The sequence below is a fragment of the Gallus gallus genome, chromosome 4, assembly GCF_016699485.2.
Source record: "Gallus gallus isolate bGalGal1 chromosome 4, bGalGal1.mat.broiler.GRCg7b, whole genome shotgun sequence".
Classification (NCBI taxonomy): Eukaryota; Metazoa; Chordata; class Aves; order Galliformes; family Phasianidae; genus Gallus; species Gallus gallus.
In genome coordinates, this window is record NC_052535.1 from 13,906,040 (window position 1) to 13,925,340 (window position 19,301).

General features: G+C 39.9%; 1 protein-coding gene across 4 annotated transcripts in view; it reads right to left on the reverse strand.

The window, feature by feature from the left end:
- COL4A5 (collagen type IV alpha 5 chain) overlaps nt 1–19,301 on the reverse strand; it is a 79,529-nt gene that overhangs the window by 46,207 nt on the left and 14,021 nt on the right. For all 4 annotated transcript variants that reach the window (XR_005859823.2, XM_015278607.4, XM_015278606.4 and 1 more), the window contains exons 2-7: nt 9,631–9,690; nt 3,091–3,180; nt 1,828–1,872; nt 1,077–1,121; nt 908–970; nt 124–177 (exon numbers count right to left, since the gene is read on the reverse strand). Coding sequence is in view for 3 of the 4 variants with exons in the window: in XM_015278607.4 (XP_015134093.2) it covers nt 124–177; nt 908–970; nt 1,077–1,121; nt 1,828–1,872; nt 3,091–3,180; nt 9,631–9,690 (357 nt within the window). In the remaining variant the exon portion in view is untranslated. The remainder of the gene's footprint in view (nt 1–123; nt 178–907; nt 971–1,076; nt 1,122–1,827; nt 1,873–3,090; nt 3,181–9,630; nt 9,691–19,301) is intronic.

Here is a 19,301-nt window from a genome sequence, read left to right on the forward strand (position 1 = left end):
CACTCTTTTGCTGGACATCTAAAATACTCTGATTAATCATAACCTGTTAACTGAGCTTTCACAGATCTAGGTAGGATTTTTTCAGTGGATTACGGACAGCTGATTTGGAAAACTTTTACTTACAGGAGGCCCTTGTAAACCTGGAAAACCTGGACTGCCTGGGAATCCACGTTCTCCCTTAGGGTTGAAGATGACAATTAGCCAAAAAGCAAAATGAAACATAACAAAAACAGATAAACAAATGGTTACTGAAGAGCCCAGTTTCATTGTTAGCTAGCAATTACGATAATCTGTACGTTAAATGGTTTGCAAAAATCATACAAGTGACTGAAACAGAGCTTTTCGAATACAAATATTTCAAACCTCCAGGCAAGCTACTATAATGCAGAGAGGGAAAAAGCACACAGTGCTAAAGAAGATCAGTTTCTCAGAAAGAAAGATCATAAAGTGAAGCTAAGCAACACATTTGAATAAAATCAATCCCTTTCAACAGGGACACTGAGTCAGTATTTCAAGGTATTATTATTAAAAAGTAAAAATTAGAAAGTCCCACAGTTTAGTGGTAAGTTTTCTGTGGCAGCAAGTCTACTATAAAGATCATAGCATATTATTCTAATTATGACACATTCCTCTGTTGTCAACCATAAAATTAAGTATTGGAAGAAGTAACAAAGACGTTAACTATGTTGGCTGCAGAGTACTAATGTTGTGATCAACAGTTGCTGCTTTAGATATCAGGTCATGACCTCTTGTTTCAGATGCAAGTGTATGAATCACTAAAGAATTACACGCACAACTCAGTAACTGTAAGTATCACAACAAATTAAACTTATTGTCCACGATCAGAAGAAAAGGAGCTCTTTATCACATTATTGTTGTTGTGTTTAGAATTTTAAAGGAATTCCACCTTCGTTCCATTGCAGCCCGGGATACCCTGAGGTCCTGGTGGCCCATCTTGTCCTGGTAAACCCTTTGAAGATGAAAACAGGATAGAACAGTTAGTTCACAGGATGGTCTTCTGGGCCGGAAAGACAAAATGGATCAGTTTCATATCTATATAGCCTGTTCTTACTCACAGGAAGTCCTGGAGTTCCTGGAAATCCCGGAAGCCCTGGTGGTCCCTAAAAGGAAATTAACCATGAATGTTTTAAACAGTATGGTGCCACGGGATGTATAAAAGGAATTATAAAAATACTAAAAGAAATCTACAACAACAACGACAACAAACATCAGACTCATCTGTAAAACAAGAACGTCACACTGGGCAGCCATCAAAATTCTTACATTTCTTTCAAGGGAATAGCATAAAAACGCAGAGAAGACCATGCAGAACAACTAAGATAATAGTATGCAGATGTACAGAGGGAAAAAAGCAACAACTCATGGTACAAAAGAAGAACATGTACCACTGAAGACAGTGACGCATCAATTGTTGCCAGCTGAGGAGTTCGACAAAAAGAAGCAAATTCACAAAATGGAAAGGGTTTCCAGACAAACTGATCTCTCACATATTGACCTGACATACAAATATAACATATACACAGTATTGGGATTACTCTCCTTTATGAGTTTATGAAAAATAATACAATTAATACATAAGATTGTGTACCACAATAAATTATTGCATTAATATTGCATTAATTGTATTACTTACACAACCTTGGATCATTTATAGAACGTAATACAATCTTTTCTAGCTGACAGATACATTGCTTTCCTTGATTACTTTTTTTCCCCCCAAAATCACCATTTCTGTGAGGATCCCATCTCATATCTGGCTTTACCCATAATTTCAGTACATCACTAGAAAAATGTACCAATACTTACTCTGATTCCTTTGGGGCCAATAGGTCCTGGAAGTCCATCATCACCCTAAAAAAAACCACAACAAAAACCAAAACCACACCAACAAAACAACATTCAAGTTTGCAGTCATTTTGTTCTATCAAAGTAAACCATGCGCTGAAAGTTACTTTTAATTTTTATAACAAGATGGCTCAGGGTTACATAAATTATCACTTCCTGAGTAAAAAGATTCAAAATAATTTCATTTTTGGCATTGGATCTCATATTGGAAAGCATTTGTTGCAGCTGATAAAGCCACAACAGAGGAAATGGTTATCTCTCATCAAAGTTATTTCAGCTTGCACAGAAGCAGACACTTTCTGCTTTCCTTCATCAAATATACTGCAGTGACCTCTTGTGGGCAACACAAGATAGAAAAGATTTAAATTCCATAGTAGAAGACCGAGAAGAAAGGGCATTTTTAGAATAAAAACACAATCTTCTAATAGAAGACCCTTTTCTTGTTTCACTGTTGTTATACTGTTAGTTTTCTCTCTTTCAGCGTAGCCTTTTGATTATTCTTATCAGCTACCTACTATCTCTTTTTCACCTGTTTGCTCTGCTTTTGTTAGTTTGACTGTGCGTACTTGCAGACGAAATGGGCAGATCCTGGATAAGCTTGTATATATTAAATATAAATGCATTCAGAGAAAGGCATTTCAACATTTTAATATTATATTATGCCATCTGAACAAGGTAATGTAATTCAGTAGCAAACAAAAATAAACTGAAACTGCAGGGAATGCAAGGAGCATTCCTTAGCTGTCTCTGCATAGCTCAATGAGGTCTTCATTTGCATCACCCCACCCAAACCCAGCCCAGGAATGCCACCAGGTGCAAACACTGGTTTGCAATACCGCCCAATGTGTTCAACTCCCTCCAGGAGCTGAACACCACTCTTACCAGTAAACCAAGTAATGCATTACTGCAAGCAGCAATATAGCAACATCAAAATGCCTTGCCAAACCTGTTCTCTGATCTTAGCAACAGTCCTAGGGAAACGATACAAGTGCATGAACAGTGTTTGCAGGCTCATGTAGGTGAGCAATAGGAAACTTAAAGCAATGTTCTTACAGTTGACTGTTTCAAACCATCTAATGTATCCTAACCTGATATACTACCTACTGAAGATTTTTACTGTTAGGCTGACGATAAACAAGAACTCTGAAATGATTTGGGATCAGCATTACAAGCAAGCTACCACTACCCAGCATTTCCATGCTATCCAAGTGAATTGAGACTTACCTTTGCACCTCTTGGACCAGGAGGTCCTTCTGGGCCTGGAAACCCAGGCAGACCTGGCTGTCCTTCCAAGCCTGGGAATCCCCTTTCACCCTACAGAAAGGATACGTGCAGATGGTAATATAACAAAAGCACAGGACACTTTAAATAAATTCATAAAATAAACTATTTTTCTGATTTTCAGTAGGAAGTTATCATACAAACTCTAGCAATGCAATTACATATCTCACTGGCTTAGCTACAGAAATTCCTGTACACAGGCACTGCCTTTAACTTTATCTACTTTAACTACACCCCTCAAACAGGTCTCATAGATTTTTATCCACTATTTAAGCCACCTATTGACAGTAACATTTCAATAGCAACTCTCCTGTGCTGGTCATTTGCATAGAACTCTCCCATCTTCCTTTAAAAACATAGCTTTGTATCTACTACCTGTCAATCTGCCAGCTATGGTGTTCCCTAAAGAACTGGGAGGCCCTGCCTAGATCTCCTCAGTCAGAGGAAGGAACTGAACCAGGAATTTCATACCTTCAAGAGGACAATGTTAGCAGAGAACTGAAAATTGGAGATTTCAAGACAACAGAAGCATCTAATTGCAGCCTTGAACACAATATGCAGAAGGTAACATTATGGCTTTGCTCAACTTCTATTTTCCACAGCATCTCTATACTGAACATGATTACAGGTACTCAGTAGGATAGTAGGGTTAAGACTTACTCTTAAATCCTAATTTTCTCATTGCACTACTTCAGTAAGTGTTCTGCATTCCATTGCAGAGGACAAGAAACTAGCAGATACATTCAAAATGCTTACAGAATGTATTGATCAACAGAAAAAAAGAAAACCTCCCAAAAAACAGAGGAGTAACAAGGATTCTCTTCACAACTTCTACTCTGGTGCTTGCAATCCTGCTTTCTTGGAAAACAAGAAAGTCCTTTGGATGATACTTTAAATACTGTGTGCCAAACATGAGTTGTAACTTCACTTCTATACACAACAAGATTGAGATAACTTCTTGGATAAGGATGGATGGTCTCATTACCTGGTCTGCTAACCCTGGCTCCTAATGCAAAACTATTACTTTTTTCTTGTAGATCAAGAATTACTCTTTTACACAGGACAGGTATCTTTTCTCCCCTGTGGAAATGCTGATTACAGTAAAAATTCATGATAGCTTGAATTTGACAGTGTCTTTTTGCACATGGAACTGCAGGCTCTACTTTCACATGGAGCTGTACAATTGATGCTGCTTCACTTGAAATGCAGGAGTGGAGAAATGCTATAAGCCCAGGCCCAGATATGAAAGGGTTAGGGTGCCCCTGAAGGAGACAGGATGAGGAATTTGGGAGTGCCCAATAAGGAAAACATCAGGCAGAGCCAGACTTGGGAGCAAGCTCTGGCAAGAACAGTGCTTGCACACTAAGGAAATACTCACATACAAGAGGCATGCCAGATGCATCAGATACAAGCTAGACTACAAAGTGCCTATTAACCTTACATTGGTCACGCTTTGTGTTTTTGTTAGAGAATGTGACATCTGCAAATGGATACTAGCACAAACTTTCAGCAGAAGGTTGGCCTTCCATGTCATCTGCTGCTGACAAATGGTTCTCTAAAGTGCAACTGCTCTGAGGTGTCCCCTTTGAACAGTCACATAACTGGCAAGCCACAGCCTTTAAAAGTGAAAGAGGAAACTAAGTCAAATTGAAAGAAATAAAGAAGGCAACAGATGCACTACTGAAACTGTGAAAATAGTAATTTTTAGCCCACTTTGAAAGTGAACAGCTACAACGTAAGCATTACATGAGGAAGCTGTTGTCAGAGCAATGCCAGAGGAATTTGCTAGCAAATGACACTCAAGAGCAACCAGATGATTTGAAGGACTAGATTTGGAAACTGCTAAGGAGTTGCACCAAACGCTTCCTGAAGGAGCTGTACCAAACCAGCTACAGAGGAAAGAGTGCAGCTATAATCACTACTTTGGGTTAAAAAAAACAACAAAACTGGTTAGAGAAATGACCACTGGGGGAGAAGCCAACCTGATCCTGCTCTGGAATACAGTTGTTGAGATAGATATATATATATATATATATATTTTTTTTTTTTCCAACAACTCTTTTCTTTTCCAGTGTTGCACAGAAGGATTCCCTAAGTGAGAAGAGTTTTCAGATATAGCTTATTCTTACTCCAGACTTTCCTACTGTACATCTTGCTTATAGGGTACCGTATGCAACAAGATTCAGATGCTATAATGCTGAATTTGTTAGGGAAAAGTGTTGTTCACTTGCAAGCACATATTGAAACAGAAAAGACATATTTGAAAAATTTCCCCCAGTGTCAAAGCTAGTAAAGGGACACTACATTGTTTGGAGTGAGGTTGAAGTCTCTGGGTAATGTGCACTCTATTTTCTTACAGATGCAAAATGTGTCAGTCTTGCCAGCCTGTTCTTCCCGCAGCAAAGAAAAAAACAACCACAAAGAGTAAAAATAAAAATAAGGAAGTCTGAATATTTTCTGGTTCAGACTTGATGCTATTAAGAGAAACAAAATAGGAAAGGTTTAGGTCGGCTCAGACCTCATCTTCCAGTCCTACAGGTACAGGATTCCATAGCAGAGTAAAGATTCATCAGCTATAAGACATCATTACCTTTGGGAATGGGCAAGGAGTCAGATCCTGATCTCAGTGATAAATTCAAAGTAGTCCCAACACAATTGCTCTCAATCAGTTACAGAGATGTGGAAAAACTGTCAAATTACAGGCTTGAACACAACTGTTGCTTGGGAGATGAGAATTAAAAAGCATTTATGGAATACCCTAAACTTATGCTTTAAGTGACAAATATCCTATTAAAAGCACTAACAAATAGAACTATAAAATCAATGCCTTACTCCAAAGCCACACACATCAGCCAGCCACAAACACAAGCAGTGTTGAAGATGATAGTTTAATGCTGTGTAGAGTACAATGAAAGAAATTCACTCTAGCATAATCTGTATTCTTCAACATACAGAATTTCTTCAGCAGGTCTGCTTTATCTTGCAAAAGTAGTAACGTGGGTGTGTAAACATCTCATAAAGAATACAGGATGATGTTATTGCAGTTTGGGACATCATTTATGAGGCAAGTAATTATTCACGACAGCAACTGAAGTTTGAGAAGTTTCAAATTTTTCTTAGCTATTTTTTATACAGCGATGAAAACAGCTGAGCTTGTCATATCTGCACTATATTTTCTTGTAATAAATACAGAAGAAAATTGAAACCTTGCTTGAGGATTTTATTGAATTGCCTCCTGAAACTCAGAACTCCACATACACGCATCAGAAGATTCCAAGAATAAGATTTGCCAAGAATAAGATTTGCTTTATTTGCTTTTGTAAGAGGCTGTGGACTCCTTGCATCTGAGCTGTCTTCATAACTCAGGTATTACAAGTTTTTCTTGCTGCAATCCTGTGCACCAAACTCTTACCTAAATACATTAGGAACTTGCCACCCAGCTGATTCTTCAGCACCTCTTAACTGGATTTATTGATCACAGTCTATCTTGGCATCTTCTGAAGTTCTTTTTTGGCTGGCCATAAACTAAACATATGTAATAACTAAAGGGTGGCTTCTTAACTGGTTTGTTTAGCTTAATTTGAATGGGTAGCACTAAATAGGTATGATCGTCTAGGAAGGCATAACATACTCCTTGTTATTTAGAGGTGGAACTGCACCTTAGATGTTGTAAAAACAGAACAAAAAAAGCCCTGTAACCCCTCCCAACTTGAACCACATGCTTCTATCGCAGCTAGACTTGGTTTTCAGTGAGATGACACTGACAGCTCTAAACCCAAGCCTCACAGAAGGAATGGGAATACCTTACTAGGGAGAGATAGGAAAATATACTTAAACAGCACTAATTTAAAGCAAAACCACAGTAATCTTGAACAATATGCCCTCTTGCTGACCAAGATGCATGCAGTCTGCTTGCTGTAGCCCTTGCCACTCAGTCTTCATCAGCTGGAGCAGCACTGAAGCAGATTCAGGCAACACTTATTTCAAACCAAACCATCATTTCCTTAAGGGAGAAGCAATTATTCACATTTAGTAGAGTACAAGTAATTCTTGTAAGCATCCATATATACCAGCTTAATCATTTGCTTTAGTTTCCTGTATATAGTGTATAGCAGCTCAATTGCTTCCTTTGGTTTCAAGAGGTTCTTACCAGATCCAGTTCATTAAGCAGCAGCTTATTGCAAGCACAGGACACAGTGGATCTCAGCCGTGACCACTTTTCTAACTTTTCTAGTAAATTCTTTGCTTATTCATGATAACATAATAAACATTTTTTTCCCCCCCTATACTACACATTTTAATAGGTGAGTTTAGTAAGGTGAGGCTGAACAGGAGACCTTTGTTGCAATGATTTTTGTTAGCTATTTATGGTCTGTTCCCCTCTCACCCCCCCAGAAGACATCAAAACTTACTGGGCTTTGGTCCAACAGATAACATACTGGTACATAAGGGCTCAAGGCAGAGTTACATAAGAATCACTGATGGCATGGAAGCAGTTAATTAAGAGCTGCAGTTCCCCAAGGAAAAGCATGAAAGTAGTTTTCCTATTTGTTGCAGTTCAATTTGTATTATTTTGCCTGATTTGTTAGAATCTGGATATCCTGAAGGGAACTCTAGGATACTTAGAAAGAAGGTTATTTCTGAATCTGCAAAGGGACACAGTAGGCTCTGCAGAGCTGAACAAAGCATCACTTCTTAGTTGACCTCACTCAAGCGGACAGCAACTTGGATGCAGAAGCTAGTTGAAGGCCCATAATGAAACAGTGAAACAGAAGTGCAGGGCTCAACTGAGTGCATTTGACAAGGCTTCTCCTGTCTTCCCAGTACATCACCAGGCTCCATACGCTTGACTTCCAGTAGTTCTACAAGTACATTGTCACATTTCCAATGGAGAGTCAAAGAGGGATGATTATTATAACAGCTCCTTGCTCAATGCTGTTTTTACACCAATTAGACAAGGAACTATAGAGTCTGACTTCTGGTTCAGAGGTCACTACAGAAGGAAGCACAGACACCAAATGCCAAGCATCAAATATAAAGCAAAAGCCCGAAGCTTGTTGTGGTAAGTTTACACTCAACTGGTACAAAGATAATTTGCAAGAAGTTAGGTGAAAGAGGTATCAGGCTTGGAAACCTGCATCAAACATTTAAGTAACCGATATGCTGTGATGGGTCAGCCTCATCTCAGGACATCTCTAGATGTCTTGAAGCTGTGTAAGATTTTAGAAGAAGTTTAGGACTGTGAAGAAAATGTTAACAGAAAGCATTATGGACATCAGCGAAGGTCTCGTATAGCTCCCCAGAACAGAATTGTCAAAATCAGTCAATGCATCAAATACTGGTGCCTTCATAATTATAGGGAAACTAATGTAATGGCATGTGTATGATCAGACCAGTTACACAGGCAACCTACCACACCTAGGAGTACAGGCTTTGCTTTTCACTGTTAATATTCCACCATGATGGCAAGCTTCTGAAAGGCTGTTTTAACAAAAATAGTGAGGCCTGGCAGACTTTTACACTGTTTAACTTGACTTTGGTGAAGAAGGAATCCAAGTTCCCAGACCTCACGGTAAATATTCCATTCTAAGAGTGGAAATCTGCATTATACGTGTCTACCACTTTAAGAAGTGGGAGCCAAAAACACCATGTTCCCTTTAGTATTTTATTTAGAAGGCCAGAAAACGTACTCCAAGGTTTTTGTATCTACACTTGCCAGATAATTTTGTTCACTGAATTCATAAAATATCTGTGACTAATTCAGAAAAAGGCTAACTGTACATCACAGATGGATTCTCCAAAGTTCCACCTGCTATAGTTGCATGAGGAATGTAAAGCCTACTGCTGAAATGCCTTCAAACTTAACCCAAAGTAGTCCCATTACTAGCATTATGATACACCTGGTTTAGCCACCTCCATTTGAAGGAAACGCACCAATCAGGTTGAAGTTTCAGCTAACCCAATCGAACACTAAACTTGCCATCAAGAGGATGTTATTTTTCACTAGGTATGTATATTGTGAATATACTTGATGAATTAAACTAGAAGTAAGTAAATGCCAAGGAATGACCTCATTTGTCTACAACCATCTGGATGATAAGTACAGCAACTTAAATTACTCTGAGTTTTGGACACCTGCCCTCTTTAATGTCAGCCAGTAGTGAAATTCTGCAACAGCATAATATTGAATCAAAGCAGTAACCTAATATTTTGCATCACATTTGTTCACTTGATGTTATACTTGTATATGTAACTTCAAAGTCACCTTTGAAATGATTTTTTTTTATAGGGTTTCAATACTCTAGAGTAATGTTGAGCACCCACTGTTTCCTCAGAGGACAAATCTGTAAAACTGTAAGCAGTACCAGTATTAGAAGCATGAATGACTACATAAAAATACAGAGCTCAGACAGCAGGAGTGGAAGTCAAAGCTGTACAGAAGCAAGGGTCTGTGCATTAGTCAACCACATAAGGTATTCTTACCTTTTCTCCTTTAACTCCACTGCAATCACATTTGGTTACAGATGTACATCCATGGCAAGCCTTTAAAGACATGAGAAAAGATTATGTGTTTTGAATCACTGAAAGGTAACATCAAGTCTGCAATAGTACTAAAGTTATTCTAAAACATAAGCCTACAGAGTAGGACACCTAGACCTCATACACATGTTCAAAATGCATACAGTCTACTGGAAGCTTGATTAACTTTATTAAGAGACTTACATGTTAGTTTCCTTAGCATTTTTATTTTATATTTCATTATATTTTTAAATCTACACTCAAACACTATTTATTTTAGGGCAAAGTAAAAGTATGGCCAAAGAACTTCAATAAAACAGGTTCCTCAGCACTTGCCAGAACACTGACAGCATCCATTTACAGCTCTCACCAGTAGATGTCAGGTTTCGAACAAGAGTTTAACCAAGCCTTATTTATGGTAGTTATGGAAAGATACTTAGTGCCTAATTAATTCATAACCCCACAGCACAGTTACACAGAAGAGGTTTCAAAAAACAAACAAAAAAAACACCTAGATGTCATCTAGTTGCATTCACACTCTACCACGCATGACAAGTCAGCTAAAACACTCCCTCACATAAGAGGGAGGCAAGAAGGTCTGGGAGGGGCATTTTATCAGAGGAGGGAGTTAAGGAATTTGATTCAAAAAGATGATCCAAGCCAGACAAGTTCTTGATATCACATCCACTCAGTTTGAATTCTCCTCAACTCCAGCACATGGTACTCACTACAGTTCTGTGTTATTTCAGAAGTGAGCAGACTGGTGTGCTTAAAAAAAAAGGGGGGGGGGGGGGAGGGATTTGTGGAGTAAGCAGAACTTTATAGTGCACATAAGACAACAATCAATTCCCAAATTACAACACATAATTAACAGTTGAAAAAGCTGAGGGTCGGGGCTTATCCACTCAACCTCAAATAACCTGCAAAGAACAGTATGTACAGAGAAAGTTTCAGCTGAGCAGGAGACGAGCCAGTTTGTTAGTACTCAATACACCCACACACCAATTCTAGCCCTCATTATCACAGAGACATGACCCATCACCTACCTGGCATTACTAACGTCCTGGCTCTTAGCCTAAACACACTACCGAGCATCAGAATGAAGACACCAAAGTAGCTTAATTCACCTGAAGCTACAGAAACCCAGGATAAAAAAAGTATCCTGTTTCACAAGGCACAGCTTTCAGTGTCGTTGCAGTAGTGCCACACAACACAGCTAAGGCACATCTCCAAATCTTCAGCTTTTCTAATCAGCCCCTTGATTTGATGTACACAGAAGTCCGAAATTCTCAGTTATCAGGAGATTATTCAGCTGTTTCCTAAAGTGAAGATGAATCTTAGTAGCCGGATCAGTTTCCAAAGATCAGACTGGACCCTGAATAACCTGGCCTGACCTCATCAATGACTCCACTTGGAGCAGAGTGTTGGGCTGCTGCCCTCCAGATGTCACCTTTCAGCCCAAGAGACCTTCTGAATTCAGCATCAGATCCTTTTCACTTTCAGAAGTGTATTTTAAAAAGTAAGTTCAGTTTAAACCAGTTTTAGGATTAATCTTGCTTTATTTAAAAGAGATCGACCTTAGTTACACATAATATTCCCTTGCTTCACAATACAAGACTAAGAAAAAGAAAGAGCAAGTACTTATCTCACTGTGCAGCAGTGTCAATGTCCTATTGCAAGGAGATCACACAGATCTACTTGAACATCTCTGCTGTCTCCAAGAGACAGGGGAAAAAATAAATCATTAGTAATTAGGAACACAAAGCTACACAGTGGTAAAACAACCTAAAAGAGTGCACCACCTCAATGGCACATGCATAATAAAGATTTGTTTAGGTTAAGGAACAGAAGAGATTCATTTTGTCTTCCTCTTATATTTCAAAGAATGTTTCCTACAGAAATTTTCCTGAGTCTTCAGGTAAAAGAAAATAATTGGGCTGGATGGGGAAAGAAGAATTTAGAGAGAGAAGATATGAGAATATGTTGTCCCTTCACAAAACAAGGTGTTCACAAAATTTTGTAAAGACTTTAGACAAACTCAGAAGAGTCTCTGCCCTTTGCCACTGATTCTCTATAAAAAAAGCAGAAAACTGCATCATTAGTGCTAACTCATCTTCAACACCAATCCTGCCAGCATGACAACTGCATGCAACGGATATAATCAATAAAGAAAACAAACAATGGAATAAAGTACAGAAAGGATCACCCTAAGCAGGGCCGCTTTGAGCGGGTTGCACAGGACCATATTTAGCTGTACCTTGAGTAGCTCCAGTGGTGGAGACCCCACAGCCTCTCTAGGCCTTGATCAGGGGCTGGCTGCCCTCATGGTAAAGAGCATCCCCCAAATCTCACCAGTTCCTCATGATGCGTAGCCACTGTCTCAGCCTACACAGGGTAAGAGGAGCCTGGCTCTGTCTTTACTGTATTCTCCCCTAAGAAGCAGGAAGACAAGCATAAGATTCTCCCCGTACCTTCCCATGTGTCATGGGTAACAGTCTCTCAAATCTGGGTATCCCAGAACAAAGTAAAATGATCTGTAAATCAGTTTGGTTATGATCAAGGACTATACTTGTGCTGATTTCGATCTTTACAGAGCTGACAAAGTACGTATCTCTTGCATATGCAGGCAATAAATATCTGAGGACGTGATGCCAAAACACAGAGTGCACCCTTCCCAATGTTGTGGCATTAAGGTCTTCTTTATTATGAGGGGTCTAAATAATCCTGTATGAAGTATTTTTTTTTTTAGTGCTTCTCTCCTTAATTCCATTCTTAAAGAGATTTGATCAATGTAGCTCCTACCATAAATCATAAGTAAAAAGAAAACCACACCACAAAAGCTGTGACTGTCTTCCAAAGTCATTTATATATCCAGACTGGAATTCTTATACTTTGAGGAGGCTCTTAACTTTGACAATTATCCCATCTTGAAGAGTCAAGAGTACTCACTGAACACTTCCTGATGCATTGCTTTGCATACTCAGCTCAGATGTTTTACTTGCAGGAAAGGAAAATGGTCTTTCCCAGGCAGAAGTAACGGGAGGCTGAATGAAGTCAGTAATCAGAAAGCTCTCCCCAAACACTCACTGTAATCAAACGGCAGCAGCTTTTGGCTTAAATCCTGGGAAGATCTCTTTATCCACAAGCTTATCGAGAAGCATTCCCTCCGCAGAGTCACTTATCTGCCCGTACAAAAGCAATAGTTTGGCAGATTGTGTTTTTTAATCTGCATTAATTTTTACCTCCACCACATTCAGGTTTTTGAACCGAACAGCTGAAAGAGAAAAATCCCTGAGAATGTGTCCTCTATCGAGATTGACTCATGTCTCTTCTGGGTCATACAGCAATAAAACAAAGACTAAAGTCAAAAGTGTCAGCAGCGTAAAACAAAACAAAACACTCAAGAGCTTAGTGATCTGTTCTAAATGAGAACTTGCTTCTTGTTTAGACTTTTCAATAGTCTCAAGGCCTTTTTTCCTTGTGAAAGCAAGCTGAGGAACTGTGCTACAGGAGAACATGTACTGCATAACAAGCCAGTACAAGTTTGAAAGCAACTCAGCAGAAAGAGGATTCTGATATCACAGATTTAATTATGTATCTCATATGAATGCAAAAGAAATAAGTAAAAATAAATAAATGAATCCAGGCTGCTTACTATGAGTAGAAGTGCTTGGAATCTCTCCCTCATATCTGCTCTCCTCAAAATTACTGCTTATATGATGACTACAACACCGAAATCCTAGAAAAACCTACACCGAGACCACGATTTGGATTACTACTGTCAGCAGTTAGCTCTGCTAGAACTTAACCATGGCTAGTTCAGCCAATTAAGTGACTGGCTTTGTTTCCAGGCCTCACACTTCAGCAGAACTCAAAAGTTACTTTTGTTATGTTTGTTCCAGGTTAGAGAAACTGAGAGAGCCGCCTGCCTTGCATCAGGCAGCCAGAAGCCTTCAGCAGCAGCTCCAGTCCTAGCTCTGGTCAATACGATGCACACAGACTTCAGGTGACAGGAAAGGTAATAACATTTTGGCTGGAATAGTGAGCTGGGAGTAGATTATAAGGAGTGGGTCGTGTGAGCTTCACAACCATTCAAATCTTTTAGTTTTCAGCTACAGAGGATGGACAAGGAATGGATGCAGCTTGTAAGAAATGACTGAAACAGTGGAGATTTGCTTCTTGCCCACTGCTTTCCCATCAACACTCCCCTCACCACCACCCACCACATACCTGCAAGGATGGACTCACTATCATTTCCATTTCCTTTGCTGTTACTAGCGCATAGCGAGGCATAATCAACGGCTCTAATTAATCTAGCCAAGTTTAGCTAATCCTTTCATTGGATTTTCCTGACAGCTTCTACCCCATTGAACCAGTGTGTGGAGAGTAAGTTCTTTTCATTAGTATATAAAAGGAGGGATGGTATTGGTTTTCTGGTCAAAGGATAATTCTTCCAGAACAAGCTTGGTCTTTTGTGCCTTACATGAACTGAGGAAAACTGCTTTATGCCACCAACAGAATGGTGTGTAGATTTTTAATTTTTTCTTTACATTGAAATGCAAACTTAAAAAAAAAGTACACATTTGAAACCTCAGTCAATTCTCACTCTTGGCCATGTTTGTAACAGACAGCTCAGAGAAACAAATAAGCTTAAGTTATCCTCAAGATTTGTTCTGGCCAGAAACCTGCTTTGAGCATTAGGTACACTGCCCTCTTTTCTCACCAGGCCTGGAGATGTTAGTTACAAGGCAACTTCAGCACACCCCACTCCCCCCCACCTCCCATTCACAACCACATCAGCCAAAACATTTCAGAGAACAAGAACAGCAACTTGAGACTTCCTAAAAACTGTAGCCAAGAAAAGATTCTCTTAAGTTAATAGAAGTTATAGATTGGTCAAATGTTCAGATCAACTAGCCTGCTCATAAGCAATCAGAATCCAAGTAACAGCACAGTTAAGCAATACCTCAGCTTCAGATGTTGAGCTTTGAAAGTGATTTACCATTACATACCCACAGCTTCAGGAAAGTAAGTTATTTGGAAGCAGGGGGAGAGTGCATGTGGGGCACATCTAAAAACCCACAAGGTAAAAGTATGCATTAGTATTTAAGTAATGTACTAGGTACTTCAACATATAGTTACTTAACAATATTTTAATGCTCTTTCCACTATAAAAATTAGTGATGAAGAGGGATGATGCTGGTCATGTAACAGAACTTGAAATTTACAAATCAGAAATTAATAATCAAGAAAAGGAGGTATAACTTCCTACAGAAGCACAGACAGTGAATCAATAAGGTGCCTTCATAAGCAATTAAAAGTGTTCTGACCTGACAAACACTGCTTACAAATGAATTCTCAACCTAGATCAAACAGTTGGAGAAGAGAAAGAAAAAGCAGTCTGAACACTTACAAACTGACTAATTCCTTTGCTTCAGCATCATCTTTACATATTCTTTCATAAAGAATGAATTTCCTGTGTGATTACCCCTTTCATTACTAAAGTAGCAAAGCAGCATTACTTCACCTGTCTAGAAGCACAGTTTCTATCAACAGACTACATGCTCTCTCTTGGCAGCTCCAGAGGCAGCAAAAGGTCAATCAATAGTTGCAGATAGATAGTGGATATCCACTGCTCTTAGGTGCTGTGCTGGCCTGCAACACACTAAGTCTCTCCTCACCATTTAGAGGAGCCACAGCACGCAACAACCATTTGTGTATGAGATTAACATGCACAAGCCAGCTTCATAAGCAGGTGCCCTGAAGAGAACCATAGTTACCTGACGCCACTGTGCCATAAGCCACTTTGCAGCAAAGAGATGCACAGAAGTCACTCAAATCAAATCCTGCCTAGGAAAAATTGGCCAATGTTTTAAAGCAAATTTAAAAGTCTACAACACACCTGGATCACAGGAGCACGCTGAACTGTGGATCAGTACTCCAGCTGGTTAGGGAGTAGCAGAGAGCAGGCAGCAAAAGCTACATGAACAGATGATATGCACTCAAGCCATGCTAAGCAGCGGCTGCAGTTTATCTCCTGCATTTGTGACTTCCCACCAGAGTTTACTTGAATACTCATGAGCACAACTTTTGTTAGTTTGGTTTTACAAGACCTCCATAACGGGCAAAGAATGAACTAGCCATGAAACCATTCAAAAGCAACTCCGCTTTAACAGCTTCTACAGAGCACAAACATAAGGATTGTCTTCCTCAGCTGATCTTGAACCTGAGAAATAATCACGACTGTACTCCATACATGCAAGAAAGTGTATGAACAACAGAGATAGTTCTGCAAGGCTGGCGTGTCTGCAAGTCATTCCACTACCTGTAGTAGGCTTAAATCTTCAGCTGCTCAGGTAATCAGTGGGCATTATTGACAGCTGTAATTGCAGCTTCAGGATGGACACACCACAGGGTACTTCAGGCTTTATTCTTCTCCTTTCTTCCATGTGCTGCAAAAACACACTGATCATTCAGCAGCCTCAATTTCAGTCCTCTTGCTCCAGTATTTGTCAGCAAAACACAACTAGCTACTCTTATTAGCAAGATAACCAGATAATAAAAGCTAAAGGCAGTCCAACTACCTTTGGAGAGCAAAGAAAAGAAAGAGCTGAATGGAACACCGTCTTGCATTCTGATAGCCATATCAAGTCACAAAGCCCACAGTCAAAAGAACAAGAGGTACATCAACTCCCTCAGGTTCTCATCCAGCACGCCTCACACCCTCACAAGCTTTTTTAGAGCCAAAGAGGAAGAGGAACTGGCAGAAACTGTTTAAGTGTTATTAGACTAAAAACTATAGTTTCCTACTCCAGGAAACAGTGACATAAGACTTCACAACTGACCAGGTCTGTCTCTAGACCACATCTGTAGGAAAATAAATGTATTTCCTGGAACTGCTAGAATACCCAGATTAGCTCAGAAGCACACAACTGTAACAGCCAAGAATCAGTTTCACAGTATCTTGCAGTTTGCCAAACTGCTGTGCTTGCTGCACATTTCCACATGAATCCCAGTGTCTTATCATCTGCTTTTGGTCACAACTTAAAGTTGGTAGCAGTATCTACTGCAAAAATAACTTCAACTACCTGTCAGACAACTGTGGAAGAACTGTTCCTAGAAGGAAGCTTATATGCAGCAGGACAAGTTCTGCATCTCACACAGCTCTGCCAGCTGTGTCAGCGCCTAACCACCATTAATATCATCCTCAGCATTCAAACTCAACAGCTTACACAGTCAGGAACGTAAGAATGTTTTAACACTACAGAAAAAGGGAACACAAATACTGGGTATCTTAACTTGCCAATAAGAAGACCAACTCTGCTGTCAGATACTGATTAAAAGCAGTGAACTCGACATACAGAAAAATAGTTCACAGTATCACAGAATGTCAGGGACTGGAAGGGACCTGGAAATATCATGTAGTCCAACCCCCCGGCCGGAGCAGTTACAGATCTCTCTGCCTCATGAGGAAGGCTGCAGTACTCACAGTGCTGTAGCTACACAAAAGTCTCAAATTCAATTACTTATACCTATATTTATAGATGGAAGAGAAACTCAATCTTGATATTCCAGAAAGACAGACTAACCTTGATTCTGGTGGTGCTCCTGAAGAACATATATTTATTAGCTTGCTAAGATCTGTGTAACAAGACACCTATACACTTAACTAGCTAAAGATTTACTGCTCAACCAGGCCAAAGATTTCACCATTTATCTTCAGCAAGTATAGCTTTCCTTTCACTTGCCTGGACATGAATATAACCCAGAAACAAAAGGTTTTGTGGGAATTTGACAAGCAGAGTTAAAGCTGCTTTTGTGAGTTCTAATTATGATTCCCAGATACACACTCTTCAGGCTTAATGAGAGTACAAGCCTGCAGATCAAAAGTTTATTGCACAAATCTGTGCAAGTCAGCTACAGCAGCACAAGCCATTGCAGTCCCAGATCTCAGATGGCCACTCTTCTCACTGTATGGTAGGAGGGCTGCTCTGAAAGCAATGCCTCCTATTTTATGATGTTGGCGTACTATATCAGAGGCAAATGTTAGTGGGATGGCAGTAGAAGCTGAACCTTCCCACCAATATCCCATTACATTCCACTGCTGTGTGACAGGTGACAGCAGAGGGGCAGTCTGACAGAACGGCATCTGACATGGAAGTAAGGATGAAACAAAGGTGTGGAATTGAATTCCTCCATGATGAAAACATGACACCCCACTGACATTCATCAGCACTTGCTGAATGGAGACCTCACTGTGCTCACATCCACTGTTAGGGGTGGGCAGTGCACTTCAGCAGCGGTGACAGCAACGTGAAAGACAAGTGATGCTCTGGATGGCCATGCACAGCTGTCACACCATGAAATGATTTCCAACCAGCTCAACTGCACAAATTAGTGCATAACAACTAAGGAACTGTGTACAGAGCTGAATATCAGCTTCAATGCATTGGAAACAATGGTGACAACGTTGGACTATCACAAAGTTTGCTCCAGGTGGGTCCCATGAATGCTCATGCCAGAACAGAAAGAACACTGTATGCAAGTTTGTCAGGGCCTATTGAACTAACATGAGATGAAGATGACAGTTTCTTGCATTGCACCATTGCCACTGACAAGATGTCATGTCAGTGCTAAGAGTAGCATCAGAATGGCAGTCAACAGGGCAGCAATGTGTAATTCGCCATCAAAGAAAAAGTTTAAGGCACAGCCCTCAGCAGATTAAGTGATGTGCACTATATTTTGGGATAAGAAAGGGGTGATCCTTCTGGATCTCCTGAAACCCAGACAAACCATCATGACACTGATCAAGCTGAAAGCTTGAACTTCCTGGCTCAGGCCAGAAGAGACAACCTTTCTCTTGCAACATGGTAACACCAGGCCCAGTAGCTGTTTGAAGAACACAGAGCACACTGCTAATCTTGGCTGGAGTGTCCTACCACAGCCCCCATACAATCTAGACTTGGTACTTTTTGACTTCCAACCATTTGGGCCAATGAAAGGTGAACTGCATAGGCAACATTCTCCTAGCAATGACACCATCACAGCAGCTGTGAAACAGCAGGTCACCTCCACTGGTGTAGATTTTCACAAACACAGCATGCAGGCTCTTATTCATGACTGGTGAAAAATGCACAACTAACAGTGGTTACTATGTTAAAAAATCTGTTTTGTAGCTGAGAATTTGCTCTACCAAATAGTTATTGTGTTCTTTGTACCTGCTGTGGTTTCCATGGAAATAAACGGGAAACATCACCTTTTGAGCAACCTATGTATTTACAAGCAGTAACACTTCTAAAGCAAAATCCAAATTTGAAGTGCATCATTACACACCCCATTAAGTAATCATTTCCCTCAATTCACCTGGCTAAATATAGTAAGAGAATAAGCAGATAAGCATGACGGTCTAAAACCTAAAAGTCAAAGCATGTCTGTAGAAGTTCTTGACCAACTTTTTTTTTTAAAGTAAGGAAACTTCTGACAGGTAACTTAACCCGTTATACCTTGAGGCACCATCTCCCTTTGAAGCCTGCAAAGTACGACATCTGTTCAGACTTGCAGGGAAAGTTTTCAAGCGTAGTAGTCATAGTTCTGACCACTGTGAATGAGAACACATGAGAGAGGGAGGTAAAACA